The sequence below is a fragment of the Tenrec ecaudatus genome, chromosome 16 (assembly GCF_050624435.1).
Source record: "Tenrec ecaudatus isolate mTenEca1 chromosome 16, mTenEca1.hap1, whole genome shotgun sequence".
Lineage (NCBI taxonomy): Eukaryota > Metazoa > Chordata > Mammalia > Afrosoricida > Tenrecidae > Tenrec > Tenrec ecaudatus.
The window spans coordinates 6,535,752-6,550,765 of NC_134545.1; the positions used below are offsets into that span (position 1 = coordinate 6,535,752).

Here is a 15,014-nt window from a genome sequence, read left to right on the forward strand (position 1 = left end):
GGCAGTCTTCTGCCCAGTACAAGCAGTCAGCCCAAGTCCCTGACTCAGCTTGACTTGCAATCAAGGGGTCTCTGGGGAGACTGTACATGGTCACACATCGGCCTCCTAACTGCCTGTCCCCTTTGCCCTGCTCCCAGGGCTCCTCTGGGCTGGGCCCTCACCCTTGGGGGACTCGGCCTTCACACTGGGATACTGGGCAGTGAGCTAGCTTAGCAACAGCTTTTCATGGCAGAGCCCGCAGTGCCAAGAGCTGCTCCGACGGATGCCATCGAGAAGTGCCACTCAGACGGAGCCGCATATCCATCTGAATGTTCCCGACCCCGACGCCGGGGCGTCTGTGAGCTGATGGAAGTCCAGATGCCATGCTCCTCACCCAAGCTTCAGGGGCTGCAGACTCTGCTTCATGGGCAGGGGGGATAGAGAGTGGCCAGGATTTAGGGAAAGGTGTCTGGGAACTGTGCCTGGAGAAGGCAGTCTACTACCCTCCATGACACTTGAAGCTGGTCCTGGTTTGTGCTCTGTGTTACCTGCACAGGTGAAGAAATGGCTATGCTCTGAGGGGCCCCAGTGCCTGCCAGCCCTACCCAACAAACTGCCGCTGCCGCCATCAAACTGGCCGCCGACTCATGGCGGCGCCATGCATCACTGGGCTCTGCACCAGCTACCTGACGGGTTGCTGATCAGACCCATGTGACCTATAGGGCTTCTCCTTGCTGATTCTGAGGGGAGAGTGCCAGGCCTTTCCTCCTAGCTTCCTCCATCTTGAAGCTTGTTGAAATCTATTCAACGTTACAGCAACACGTCTCCTGACAGACGAGTGTGATAGACACGTGGAAGCTGCACACAAGATGCACTGGCTGGTGCAGATCAGAGCTGGAAACACAGGGAATCCAGGACAGGTAAACCACTCAGGACCAACATTGAGAGTAGTCATACCAGGAGGGGAAGAGGAAAGTAGGGGGAGAAAGGGGGAACCGATTATAAGGATCTATATATAACCCCTTCCCAGAGAGTTGGACAATAGAAAAGTGGGTGAAGGGAAATATTGGTCAGTGTAAGACATGAAAAAATAATAATTTATAAATTATCAAGGATTTGTGAGGAAGGGTGGAGAGGGGGAGGGAGGGGAAAATGAGGAGCTGATACCAAGGGCTCAAGAAGGAAGAAAATGTTTTGAGAATGATGATGTCAACAAATGTACAAGTGTGCTTGACACGATGGATATAAATATGGATTGTGATGAGTCGTATGAACCTCCAGTAAATGTTTTTTTTTTTTTAAGATGCACTGACTGGGAACGGAACCCAGTCTCTGCAGGTTGTTGTGTGGTGTTGTGACCCAAAGCGACCTCATGTACAACAGAACAAAACCCTGCCCGGTGCTGCTCCATCCTTGATGGACCCTGTGCCTGAGCCCCTTGTTGGCGGCCACTGTGTCCATCCATCCACTTTACCAAGCATGATGTCCTTCCCCAAGGACTGCTCTCCTGACCATCTGTGCAAACTCTGAAAAGGAACGTCTCACCCTCCTTGCCCCTAAGAGCGCCCTGGCTGCGTGCCTCCCCACTGAGGACAGGAAGTGGAAAAGCCTCTACCAAGCATGGGGCTGGCCTCCCTGCAGCAGCCAACAGAAGCACCTGCCTCACGGTGTCCGTCAGTCACCTCCCCACCTTATGGCGTTGGGACCTTGGTTTCTTGAGAGGAATCCCCTCACCCCCATGCCACACTCGAGGGGTGGAGAGAGCTGAGTACTAACATCAGGCACATGACCTCTGAACTCAAACTCACGGCCACCAACTTGATCCCGCCTCACAGCAACCCTACAGGGCAAAGAAACCCGGGGGTTTCCAAGACTGTAACTCTTCACAGGAGTAAAACATTCCGCCTTTCTCCCTCAGAACAGCTGGCGGTTTTGAACTGCTGACCTTGTAGTTAGCAGCCCAATACTTAACCACGCTGCCACCAGGGCTCCTTGAGCACACGACTTAGGGCTGGAAAATCAAGAAAACTGCACCTCACTGGTCACTGTGAATGGCCAAGGCAACAAGAAACCTGGCTCAAGAGTCTAGCTGGTGTAGGAAGACCAGGGTGGGCAGAGGAGGGGCAGCGGGGGTGTGACTGCCCAGGGAACCACCCAGGCCCACAAACACACACAGGGAGCACCCTTCTTGTTTAGGGCCAATGGGGTAGCTTTCTGTCATTTGCAACATCTGCAAGAACACTGGTGCATGAAGGAGCTCCAATGTCTCATCTCAGGGACCTCAGACACCACCCCGGGGCCTACTTTATCCTGGGGAGGCACCTCCCAGACTCCGGCCCGCCCCAGTTCAGGCCTCAGGGTAAGCAGAAACAGGGAGGCAGCCCAGTTAAACCCCCTCTCAGCACCACTATGGCGCGAAGTCCACTGTGGCTCAGGGACCTGGCTTCAGTCCAGCCCTGGAGCTCCATTCGTGTCAACAGAAGCTCTAGGGCAGCAGTTCTCAACCTGTGGGTCAAGACCCCTTTCATGGGGGTTGCCCGACTGACTCATCACAGTAGCAAAATGACAGTGATGAAGTAGTAACAAAAATAATGTTATGGTGGGGGGGGGTCACCATCACATGAGGAACCATATGAAAGGGTTGTGACATTAGGAAGGTTGACAACCACTGCTCTCAGTGACTGCTGGGGACCAACCTGAGCTGCCCTGGGATGCTTTAGAGTTGAGGCAGTGCCCCGTCCCAGCTGCTCCTTCCTGTCTTGGGCTGAGAAGGGCCAACTCGGAGGCATCCAGCCTGCCCCAGGAGAACTCGGCTCTGAGGAGGGGCTGGGCATGGAGATGGTCTCCAGGGGAGGATGAGGATGAGTCTCAAGTTTGTACCCATGTCGGACCACTTTACACTCCCCTTCTCCTCGTCCTTAACACCCCACAAGCTAGCCACAGCTGTGCTGGAGGCCCATGGGTGTGGTGCAGCTTCTTCCTCAGGAAGCTGGGAATGGACACGCCATACTGACCCAGCAGACCCTCCACTCGCACGCGTCCGAGAGAAACGGGAGCCGTGGCGTCACTAGGTAAGAGGCACAGAGCTGAAAGACGGACAGCACTGCGATGCCAACGAGTGGAAAAATGGAAAAAGAAGCATCGGTGCACACAACGGACCACCACGCAGCGCTAAGGAATCGTCCTCGAACTAGGAGCCATCCCACGATACAAGTAAGTAACCTATGGGCTGGCGTGTAGACAGGTGTTGGCCGGGGTAAAGGGGAAGGTACTATACAGTAAAGGGGGCGGGGCAGCAAAGAACGATGGAGACAAGAGAAGACATGGGGGGGGGGGTTGCCAGAGTTAAAGGCACCAGAGGCCGTGAATCTGCTGTAGACACAAGCCTGTAACCGTGGGGAGCTACGAGTAGACGCCTGGCTGAGCAGGCGTGGGCTGGCGAGAAGGGGTTTGCCAGCGGCTATGTATAGGTTTCACAGAGGATGTTCGCCTATGTGTGTTTATCTTTGCTGCTAATATACCCACGAATGTGGTGGAGCATACAGGGGAAATGTCACAAAAACTTCTTAGACATAACCAAACTCCTTGAAGGAATGAGTCGCTGGGCCCAGGGCCCCAGGACCAGTTTGTCGGGTTGGTTTTTTTTCAGGGGGGATGGGGTATAACTCAGCTCACAAAGATAATGTTCCACCTCCTACTGCGGTGAGTAGTGACTCGGGTCTTAAAAGACGGTACAATCACCATGCTGGTCTCTCCCCAGCCGGAAGGAAGAAGAGTGATGAAAATCAAGACACACGGAAACAATGAGTCCAATGGACCCATGGGCCAGCCACAGACATCGTCCACAGCACGGAGGTGCCCGGCTACCACCACCAACCGCTCTGAAAAGGATCACATCAGACGGTCCTGGAGAGAGTGGGAGACAAAGGGTGGAACAAAACCCCAACTCAAAAGCGATCAGGCCTACCTCTTGGGTAGGACCCCCAGCCCCAAGACTATTGTCCTTAATCGCCCTTCATGTTTGGGACTGACCTCATCGCCCGCCGCGTTAGAATCGACCATTTGTGACCCTAAGGGCAGAGTTATCCAAGGACAGAGAACTAGGGGGGAGGAGTGGGGACAGCAAGCTCAGGAAGACGGTGGCTAAGTGGTGAACACTGAGGGCTACAGTGCATGAGCTGAGCCTATCCAATCCATGGGAGACACCCACTCGTTACCCTGAATCCACCTTCCTAACAGCACCCCTGTTTTCCTCTGGGGACCCATTCCGCCTCCTGAACTCAGCTGCTTCTATGTTTTTGAGGGGAATTTCAAGCTAACAACAGCTATCAGGGAGGGTGTGGGGCTCAGACCTGGCCAATCGCAGTGGAGCATTCTCTGGCCACAGTACCTGGGTCGAGGACCAGCCTATGATTGTGCCAGTACAAAAGGGAACCACACTCTTAGGATGAAGAAACATGCCCCCCTTTACTGGAAATACTAATGAAACAATCCTGGGGCTGCTGGGTGCCCCCCCCCCCCACACACACACACATACACACACACCTGCCCACACGAAGCCTGAGAAGAATGACAACACAGCCGAAAGCGGAGATGAGAGATGGGATGAAACTGGTTCCCGATGACCCTGAACACCTAGATCAAGCCTTACCTAAAGCCAGGACTCAATGGGCCCGCTTGTTCTTTGAGAGGAGAAAGTAATTTCCATTGGTGCTAAATCGGGTTGAACGCACACAAGTGACTCTGTCACAGTAGCACCCAAGGCAGCTGTCCTGGACCTGAGCGGTCATGAATGGATGCCCTGGGTCCCCGAGCAGGGTGACAGCCCTTGACCTGGCCCCCTCCCCGACAGTCGGCCCCCTCAAACACGCCCCGCTACCTTGAGCCATTGCTGATGAGAATGCTCTCCCGGATCGTCAGGGTGCAGTAATACCACACTAGCAGGAAGTTGAAGACTTCGTCTGTCACCCTGTATGGACAAACAGCCCCGCGGGGCAGGAATGGGGGTGAGCATGAGAAACAGGGACAGCAGCCCACCCCCACCCCGAGACCAAGGTCTCCCCAGGTAGATGCTGGCCCTGGAATGCCTCAACTGGCCGATGGCAGGGGGCTTGCTGGTCTTCCCCTAGAAGGACAGTCGCCCTCTTCATCCTCCTTTCCAGAACCTACCTGCCTTTCAAGCTCGAGCTGAGGTTCCCCCTCCCTCCCTGCCCACACTCACTGCCCTGCAACCCGGCAAATTCTCAAGGTCTGACCAAACACTGGCCGGACTGGTTTTCTAAGTTTGAGATGATCGTCTCGGTCAGTAGCCGTATCATAGTTCACCACCTTGTATGTTCTATATCCTACAGAATATTTCATAGGCTATATCCCAGTTGGTGATTAGTGCCTGAGGTCTTAAAGGCTTGTGAGCAGCCATTATCGATATAATTAATGGTCTCTACTCACGAAGAGCAAGACAAAGGAGACCTGACTGTAAGAAGGGACTAGTCAATAGGACTAAGTACATGAGCCGTGGCCTTGACAATCCAGACCCTGGAAGAACTGGATGGTGCCTAGCTAACATGGTCAACCATTCCAATCGGGTTACAGTAAGAGCAGCCTGAGAGAACGGGAGAAAACATCAAATGCTTATAAAATCCAAACTAACTGGACCAGCAGAGACTGGAGAACTCCCGGAGCCTGTTGGCCTGAGATAGTCAACCTTGAATCACAACTAGGCCTGCAGGTTACCTTTTAGCTCAGAGACTGGCTTACAAAATGAAGACTACCACCGGTGAGTACGGTGCACCTTTAAAAACCATCCCTCGGGTGGCTAGATGGGCTGTGCTGTGACCCCTGATGGAGACCCACCCCGGCCTCAGTCTTGCCATCTGTAGAGTGGGAGGCCTGGTCCCCTAATGAGATGTGCCAGAGGTGCCGCCTGGGTTCTGCCGATGATGAATACGAGGGTCCCACTGTGGCTGCGACACATGGCCACCCATGTAGTGAAGGACAACGACGTCTCCCCTTGGAGAAGGCTGGAGGTCAGCAGCAGCTTCATTCTGGGGACCCCAGGGAGAATTCACCTCCTGCCTCTTCCAGCTTCCACAGGCTGCCACCATGCTGACCTCTGCTGTCGTCCTCACATCCCCTTGACGGACTCTACCACTACTGGCCCCTTTTGGAAGGGCCTGGGGGTTAGGATCATTTCCATAGTGCGTGAGCCTCAATTCACATGCACCTGTCAAGTCCTCTTAGTCTTAGAACTTGGCAACACACCCCACAAGTTTGCCCTTGGAAGGCCCTGGAGTCCCAGCATCAAGGAAACTGGTTACACATTGAGAGAACTTTCGCCTCCTTCCAGTGGGACGCATGAGCAGGCATTCCTGCCACACAGCCTTTGTCCTCTCGGGGAAGGTGCCAGGCCCAAGGCAGCAGGCAGACACAGGCCCAGGGCTGAAAACAGCCTTTGTTTGGGCATACAAGTGGCCAGACCAGCAGCTGGACTGCTGGCCATGCGCCTGGCAGGAAATGAACCCTTGACACGTGGCCAGATGCCCACGCTGTACTTGGCCTTCTACCCCCTTGGCCCATATCCCCCAGGCAGAAAATTGGATGCCAGAGGGAGAAATGAAACCTGCTGGGAGAGTGCCACACCCCCCACCACCTCACCATCCGGGGCAGCCCGGCCTCAGCCAGCTTCAGCAATAACCACCAATGTTCTCGGCGGCACCACCAGGAGCCAGGGCCCGTGCTAGGCGCTCACCCCGAGGGTTGGGGCTCAGTTCATTATCACCAATAGGCTGTGAGGTACAATACCATCCTCCTCCTTTTACAGAGGAGGAGACGGAGGGTCCCACGGGACATTGCCTGAGAGCCCTCGGGCAGCAACAAAGCCTGGACTCAAACCCAGGCTGTCTTGGCAATCTTTTTATTCTCTTAAACTGAAATATAATTTAGATACCATAAAGCTCACCCTTCCAAGTGTACAATATTGCTTTTCAGTATATTCACATAGTGGCACAACCAAAAACTCACCAACTCAGTGCCGACTTATACTGACCCTACAGGACAGGGTCGAACTGTAACTTTTTACAGGAGGAGAAAGCCCGGACCTTCTCCCTTGGAGCGGTTGATGGTTTCGAACTGCTGACCTGTGGTTGACAGCCCAACGCACAACCACTGCGCCACGAAGGCTCCTGCACAGCCAAAATCTCATCCTAATTTTCACACATTCTCATCACCCACAATAAAACACTTTGTCCATGCGTAGTCAATCCTCGCTCCCCTTGCCTCTACCACCTGACAACTGCTCCCCCACTTTCCTATGAATGGACTTGTCTTCCAGGATGTTCACACCAACAGGATCCCACAACGCATGGCCTTCCGTGACTGGTTTGTCCATGTGGCACGGTGTTTCCATGCTGATCTGGGTCCGAGCATGGGCAGGGACTTCATTCCTTTTGTGGCTAAGGCACAGGTCCACCACACTGAGCTGCTTCATCACCACTACATCTTTCCAGAAGCATTTAATAAATGGTAGGGAAATTGCCCTTTTCCCACCCCACATCTGATCACAACAAACTGCAGAGGTGGGAGACACCCTGGACCCCTCGCTGCTGGCCTTCAAGCCAACTGACCCCTGCCCATTTCCTCTGCCCCCCCCCTGCACCGTTACCTGTAGTGAAGGACAAACCGACACGCCACAGCACCAAGGAGCAGGATGATGGTCAGGTACAGTTTGAACTTCTCGTACTCGTCCTTGTAGGCGAACCTGCTCCCACAAAGCACCGTGTCACTGTGATGGCCCCACCCATGCTCGGACTTCTGAGTCGGTCCCACTCTCCCAACCCACAAAGGAGAAATCCAGCCAACTTTCACCGATTCACAAACACCCACTGCCCCGGGGCCCGTTCCCACTTGCAGACCCTCCTGGGTGGGTTTCGGAGGCTGTCAATCTTGACGGGAGTAGACAGCCTCCGGTTTCTCCAGGAGTTCACAACGAAAACTTTTAACAAGAAAAATGAATGCTGACGCTCAATTAGGGCATGAGGGTCAACTACTCAAAGGTTCCCAAGTACCCAGACTCCTGGTTCAGGGCTCTGGGCCTCTAAGGAGGGTAGCCAGGGGCCAGAGAGTTGGGGGCTCTATCTTCAACCCCACTACTCTCACAGAACGCCATGGTCCACTTCACTTGAAGCCAGACTGACTCAGGGTGGGTGAGACCGCCCGTGGGAAGTATGAGGGAAGGCATGGAATCGAGGGGGGCTGTTCCCATGGGAAGCAGGGATCCTGTTCACCCAGTGTACTGGCTCTGAAAGGAAAGAAAACCTCCCCCAAATGCTCCCCGTGGAGAAGGAAAGGGCCACAAGAACCCAAAAGCCTGAGCCCCACTGTTCAGGTGTTTTTCTGTCCAGTCCCCACACGCTGGGCCCCAGAGCCGGTGGGGGTCCAGGCATACGTACTTGGCCTGGTTGCTGAGAAGGGTCACATTCACGTTGCCCAGGACCAGATTTAAGTAGAGCCTAGAAGGAAAGACCTGTGAGAACCTTCTGGTGGGCTGAGTGGGGTCCCCTCAAAAAGACATCTGCATCCTCGCCCCCAGAACCTGTGCGTGTGAGCTCACTAGGAAAAGGGTCTTTGCAGATGCACTTGGGCATCAGCTTGCAGGTGATGTCACCCTGGATCTAGGGTGGGTCTGAATCCCATGGCCGGTGTCCCCATGAAGCCAAGGAGAAAGATTTGAGACTCCGAGCACAGAGGGCAAAAGCCATGTGCAGGAAGAGACGGAGTAACACAGCCTTGTGACCAGGACCGCCTGGAGCCACCAGAAGCTGGGGGAGGCAAGGAAGGGCTGTCCCCTATAGCCTGTGTCAGGACGCACAAGCGGTGAGGACACTGAGCCCCCAGCACAGTGGCTGGTGTACAGTAGGCCCTCAATACACCAGTGTTCCACTGGGAGAGGACGACCTTCTTCTTGACGTGAGGATGGTGCCAGTCAGGTGGCAGGTGCTTAATCCATTTCCTCCCAGGAGGCATCCCGGGAATGCCCCACCCATTCCACATGGCGAGGCTGAAGTCCCCTCCTAGTCCAGGGCGTGGTGCGCGGGGGTCCTGACCCTCTGTTTCCTTCCCTCGCTCTCCTCTTTCCCCTCAGCCTCAGAGTCCCCATGGGGAGAGGGCAGTAGGGGGACAGGGAGTTTGAGGCCTAGGCAGGAAGGGAGTAAACCCCTGGCCCCTACCCATTCTTCTTGGGCAGGTAGGCCTCCATGTCGAAGAAGATGTCCTGCCGCTCCTTAATGTTGGCGCCCATCTGCTGGATAAGTTCTGCCTCCTCTTGGCTGGCATGGCGCTTGTACCTGGAGGGGCACAGGAGAAGCAGGGCAAGAGTGAGACTGGAAGGAGGATCTAGATGTACTGAGGCATGCCCATCCTTCCCCCCACCCCCATCCTAATGTTTCTGGCAACCTGGGTTCTCCATCTGTCCTCTCTGGGCCTGACTCTGGCCCCTCCATCTGTTCTCTCTGAGCTTGATTGTGGGGCCTCCATCTGTTCTCCTTGGGTTTTGATTCTGGCTCCTTGCTAGCTTTATAACCTTGGAAAAGAACCTTTTCCTACCTCACTTTCCAAATCTCAAAACAGGGGCAATGCCTCCTAGACTACCTCCCAGACACTCTGGTGTCAGGATCAGAGGAGTGGACGTGAGATGAAGCATTGAGAGATGACTCTCCATGCACTGGGACAGCTCATTGGCGTTTGGCTGGTAATAGCCAGGAATGACGTGAAGATGGCCATAAGGGTAGGGAGGGAGGCGTTCTCAAGTACAGCAGTTAGCAAGTCTTGGTTTGTTAGCGAGTCCTGGGTGAGATTTCACTCTGTGAATGGGGGAGCCGGTCAGACCCGCCCTTGTCCTCGCTGTGAAGAACCTGACTCACTGGTTCCCCATCCCAGCATCGTGCCTGCCCCATCCCCACAGGGCATGACTTTGGTTTTCACAGCCAGTGAGGTGGGTCCCACTGGCACCCAGGGGGTGAGGCCATGGAGGGTGCTCAACATTCCACACTGCATGGAACTGCCCCCCTGCAGCGGAGAAGCATCGGTGCACGCAGCAATGGATCCGAGGAGAGCCCCGAGGATGAACAGAGCCTCGTGGGTCCCAAGAGTCGATGTCTTAAATGGAATAACTGGGCACAGAAATGACGTCATACCATGACAAATGCAGCCCCTGCCACTGAGCAAGCTGGGTGGTCATTGCTAAGTGGGAACCTGTTTGCTGTGAAAGGTTTTTCAGTGACTGTCTTTACACAGACCCACCCACATTCTCTTCCCTGGGCCCTCCATTTCCCCAGTCGGTACCCTTCCACAGGGAAGGGGCAGGGGCCTTGGGAGTGACCCACCCTGCGACAGAAGCCCATCTATGCGACCCGGGGCGGGCCACTCTACGGTTGTTTCCCTGACCGCCTAGGGAGTCACGGCATGTACTGTGTCGCTGCCCCTGCAGGGAATGAGTGTCCCAAACCACGAGACAGCAAGATCAAGAGTGAACTGAGTCATGTGCCCAATTATGGCCCCACAGAGCACGCCAACATGCCCCATGAGGAGGAGCTCTGCTGTTTATCTACCAAGCAGAGGCTTCTTTATAGCATCGCCCAGCTTTCCTCTGGGAAACTTCCTCTTATCCTTCCCCCCACTATTTCCACTAGGACTATCCCACCCCCAAATCTAGGGAGGTCATAAGACCCAACCTTGGAAAACCAAAGTCCCCACAGTGGGTTTGCAGGCTGTCAGATGACCACTACCAGCCGATGAGGCATGAACCCAGAACTACTGGGAAAGAAGTTCTCATCCTGCTGGGGTGGGCAGAGTCAGGGTGAAGTAAGACTGACACTGTGGGTGGCATTGGGAGGGGACAACTGGCCTGAGAGTGAAGCCAATCCACAGGAAGGTAGAACTCAAGAGAGAGAAAAAGAAGATTATTCCTAAAAAGCCCCTTTGACCTCCAGACCCAATGATCCTGGTTTATTCTATGGACATCCTCATCTTCTACTCAGGCCAGTTTCAAGGGGGCTTTCTGTCCTGTCAGGCAGCAGCAGCCCACGTACCTCTGGAGTGTGTGCTTCAAGTCCTTCAGCCGCTTCTTCTGCTTGTGGATGGAGCTGCTACACAGGCTCTGCAGGGCCGTCAGCTCCTCCAGCTTCTGCTTGTAGATCTTGTGTGTTTCCTGCAGGGTGGACACAGCAGGACATGGAGGACAGACTACTTTTCACAGAGGGCTGTGGTCAGGGGGCATGAAGGCTGTGGTCATGTTTTATAGCTCAAGAGCTCCAAGTACAACTGCCCAGGCCGTGGCTGAGATGCTGCGAACTTAAATACTGGGGCTGGAATGGGGAGGGCAGGCAGCATGGTGCACACTGGTCTTTACTAAGTAACTGCTTTTTGATCTGCCTCGCTTCCATTCCTCCCAAAGGCAACAACAAAATGCATCTGGCCAACTGGCAGTCCAGGTCATTCGGGTAGAGCTAACAGTACCCCTTGGCCATGGGTGGTCATGGGACCCAGTCTTGGCCAATCAATATCCTCTAATCCCTCAGCACCTGGTTGGTTCAGAGGTGGGCACATGGTTCAAACAGGGCCAATTCAAATCGGTCCTGGGGTCTGGGCTGGATTGGTTGGTTTGGAGAGATGCCCTTTCTCTTGGGATTCCTAATCTGGTAGATGGTTCACGTGGTGCTTCAGGGTTGGGAGAAGCTACCGGAGAATGAGGCCCAGTGCAGGAACACAGAAATGAGCGATGGTGAGAGACAACTCGACTCAGGGCATCATTTCAAGCCCTGCAACCAAACAAGCTTACTGCACTGCGATACAACACTCTTGAGCAGTTACATAAATTGATCCTGGCAATGAAAAGAGTCCTCGCTGAGTCACTGAGGAAAAGTACACGCCTCTGTTCCCCTTCCAGCCAACCCCCCCTTACTCCAGAAGCAATCACTCCAACGAACTCCAAGTCTCATTCTTGGAAATAACCATTCAGGGCCACATGGGCAGGAAAAATACAAGAGATTTTGTCTCAACGCTAGGAAAATGGGACACACTAACCTCTCAACAGATCACCATGACAGACCTCCTCTAGAGTCCTGATCACTGATGTCAAGTGACACCAATTTAAAGAAACCAGGAAGGAGACCCTGATTTTTTTTTCCATTTTATTAGGGGCTCATACAACTCTTATCACAATCCACACATATGCATACATCAATTGTATAAAGCACATCCGTACATTCCCTGCCCCAATCATTCTCAAGGCATTTGCTCTCCACTTAAGCCCCTTGCATCAGGTCCTCTTTTTTTTTTCCCCTCCCTCCCCTTTCCCCCCTCCCTCATGTGCCCTTGGTAATTTATAGATTGTTATTTTGTCATATCTTGCCCTGTCCGGAGTCTCCCTTCCCCCCTTCTCTGCCTTCTGTCTCCCAGGGAGGAGGTCACATGTGGATCCTTGTAATCAGTTCCCCCTTTCCAACCCACTCACCCTCTACTCTCCCAGTATCGCCCCTCACACCACTGGTCCTGAAGGTATCATCCACCCTGGATCCCCTGTGCCTCCAGCTCCCATATGCACCAGTGTACAACCTTTGCCCTATCCAGGCCTGCAAGGTAGAATTTGGATCATGGTAGTTGGGGGGAGGAAGCATCCAGGATCTTGGGGAAAGCTGTGTTCTTCATCGGTACTACTTCACACCCTAATTAACCCATCTCCTCTCCTAAACCCCTCTGTGAGGGGATCTCCAGTGGCCGACAAATTGGCTTTGGGTCTCCACTATGCACTTTCCCCTTCATTCACTATGGTATATATATAATTTTTTTTTGCATGATGCCTTATACCTGGTCCCTTTGGCACCTCGTGATCGCACAGGCTAGTGTGCTTCTTCCAAGTGGGCTTTATTGCTTCTGAGCTAGATGGCGGCTTGTTCACCTTCAAGCCTTTAAGACCCCAGATACTATCTCTTTTGATAGCCGGGCACCATCAGCTTTCTTCACCACATTTGCTTATGCACCCGTTTGTCTTCGGCGATCGTATCATGGAGGTGTGCAGCCAATGACATGATTTTTTGTTCTTTGATGCCTGATAACTGATCCCTTCAGGACCACGTGATCACACAGGCTGGTGTGTTCTTCCATGTGGGCTTTGCTGCTTCTGAGCTAGATGGCCGCTTATTTATCTTCAAGCCTTTAAGACCCCAGACACTATCTCTTTTGACAGCCGGGCACCATCAGCTTTCTTCACCACGTTTACTTGTTCACCCGCTTTGGCTTCAGCAGTTGTGTCGGGAGGGTGAGCATCGTAAAGTGCCAATTTAATAAAAGAAAGTATTCATTCATTGAGGGAGTGCTTGAGTAGAGGCCCAAGGGGAGACCCTGATATTAAACCCAGTTAGCTCAGTGACAGCTCCGGCAATGGCATGATATAGTTCACAAACATCATAATCTGCTTCCTAGTGAAGTGAGTAGCATGTGGGGTCTAAACGCTTGTTAAGTGGCTATATATCTTCACCACAACTACCAGTCTCAACTCACTAGGAGCCGAACAGTAAGGACAAGAAAAGTGTGGAGAAGAAACAAGTCCGCAAGAACCACAACACCATGCACCCTAAAATCAGAACTACCTGGTTCTTGGCTACTACCGACCATTCTGACCGGGGCCATGATGGATGGTTAGTCCTGGATAGAATGGGAGAAAAAAACGTGGAGGAGAACTCAAACCCTTGGTTTGTTTGTTTGTTTTTAAACAAAGCAAAAAGCCAGACAATCTAGAAGAGTAGAGAACACAGGACCACCCCCATCCCTCGCCATACTACTGCAGAGTCATTAGAATTGAGACTATCCGAAGATCACCTCTTAGTGAAATCGTAGAGTAGATGCAACATAAAGGCAGGAGGCTTGCTGGTGGGGCGGGGTGCTGCAAAGCAGTCAATTATTTAATACGGCTCTTGTAGCCACAGCCTTTGTTACTCCTACCAGAGAAACTTCGTTTTCCTAATGGGTCTGGGGAAGAAGGGGAAGATCCGGACTAGATTGTGTGATTTGGTCTGAGTGTCTGCCCTGCTGGGTATCAGATCAGCCATCTCAAAATCAGCCATCATTATCAGCAAGAAAGACGAGCCAGGCGAAGGAAGCTAATGGTGCCTGGCTATCAAAAGAGATAGCGTCTGTGGTCTTAGAGGCTTGAAGGTAAACAAGCGGCCATCTAGCTCAGAAGCAACAAAGCCCACATGGAAGAAGCACACCAGCCTGTGTGATGACAAGGTGTCGAAGGGATCAGGTAAAAGGCATCATCAGAACAAAAAATTCGTAACCACAGTGAATGAAGGGGAAAGTGCAGAGTGGAGACCCAAAGCCCATTTGTCAGCCACTAGAGAGCCCCTCACAGAGGGGTCTGGGGAGGAGATGAGTCAGTCGGGGTGCGATGTAGCACCGATGAAGAATACAGCTTTCCTCTAGTTCCTAAATGCTTCCTCCCCTGACCCCCCATCATGATCCAAATTCTACCTTGCAAGTCTGGCTAGACCAGAGGTTGTACACTGGTGCAGATAGGAGCTGAAGGCACAGGGAATCCAGGGCGGATGATACCTCCAGGAACAGGGGTGTGAGTGGCGATACTGGGAGGGTAGAGGGAGAGGGGGTTGGAAAGGGAACCAATTACAAGGATATACATGTGACTTCCTCCCTGGGGGACGGACAACAGAAAAGGGGGTGAAGGGAGACGTCGGACAGGGCAAGATATGACAAAATAATAATTTATAAATTATCAAGGGCTCATGAGGGAAGGGGGGAGCGGGGAGGGAGGGGAACAAAAGAGGACCTGATGCAAAGGGCTTAAGTGGAGAGCAAATGCTTTGAAAATGATGAGGGCAATGAATGTACAGATGTGCTTTACACAATAGATGTATGTACGGATTGTGATAAGAGTTGTATGAGCTCCTAATAAAACGGTTTTTTAAAAAATAAGATGGTAAGATGGGGAGCTGAGGGGTGGGGGTAGGGGTAGTGATAAAAGG

At 53.0% G+C, this 15,014-nt stretch overlaps 1 protein-coding gene across 2 annotated transcripts in view; it reads right to left on the reverse strand.

Moving 5' to 3' along the window:
* Positions 1-15,014, reverse strand: part of TMEM120B (transmembrane protein 120B) — a 38,890-nt gene that overhangs the window by 6,050 nt on the left and 17,826 nt on the right. For both annotated transcript variants that reach the window (XM_075534843.1, XM_075534842.1), the window contains exons 2-6: positions 11,064-11,182; positions 9,204-9,320; positions 8,427-8,486; positions 7,640-7,735; positions 4,859-4,948 (exon numbers count right to left, since the gene is read on the reverse strand). In XM_075534843.1, the coding sequence (XP_075390958.1) occupies positions 4,859-4,948; positions 7,640-7,735; positions 8,427-8,486; positions 9,204-9,320; positions 11,064-11,182 (482 nt within the window). The remainder of the gene's footprint in view (positions 1-4,858; positions 4,949-7,639; positions 7,736-8,426; positions 8,487-9,203; positions 9,321-11,063; positions 11,183-15,014) is intronic.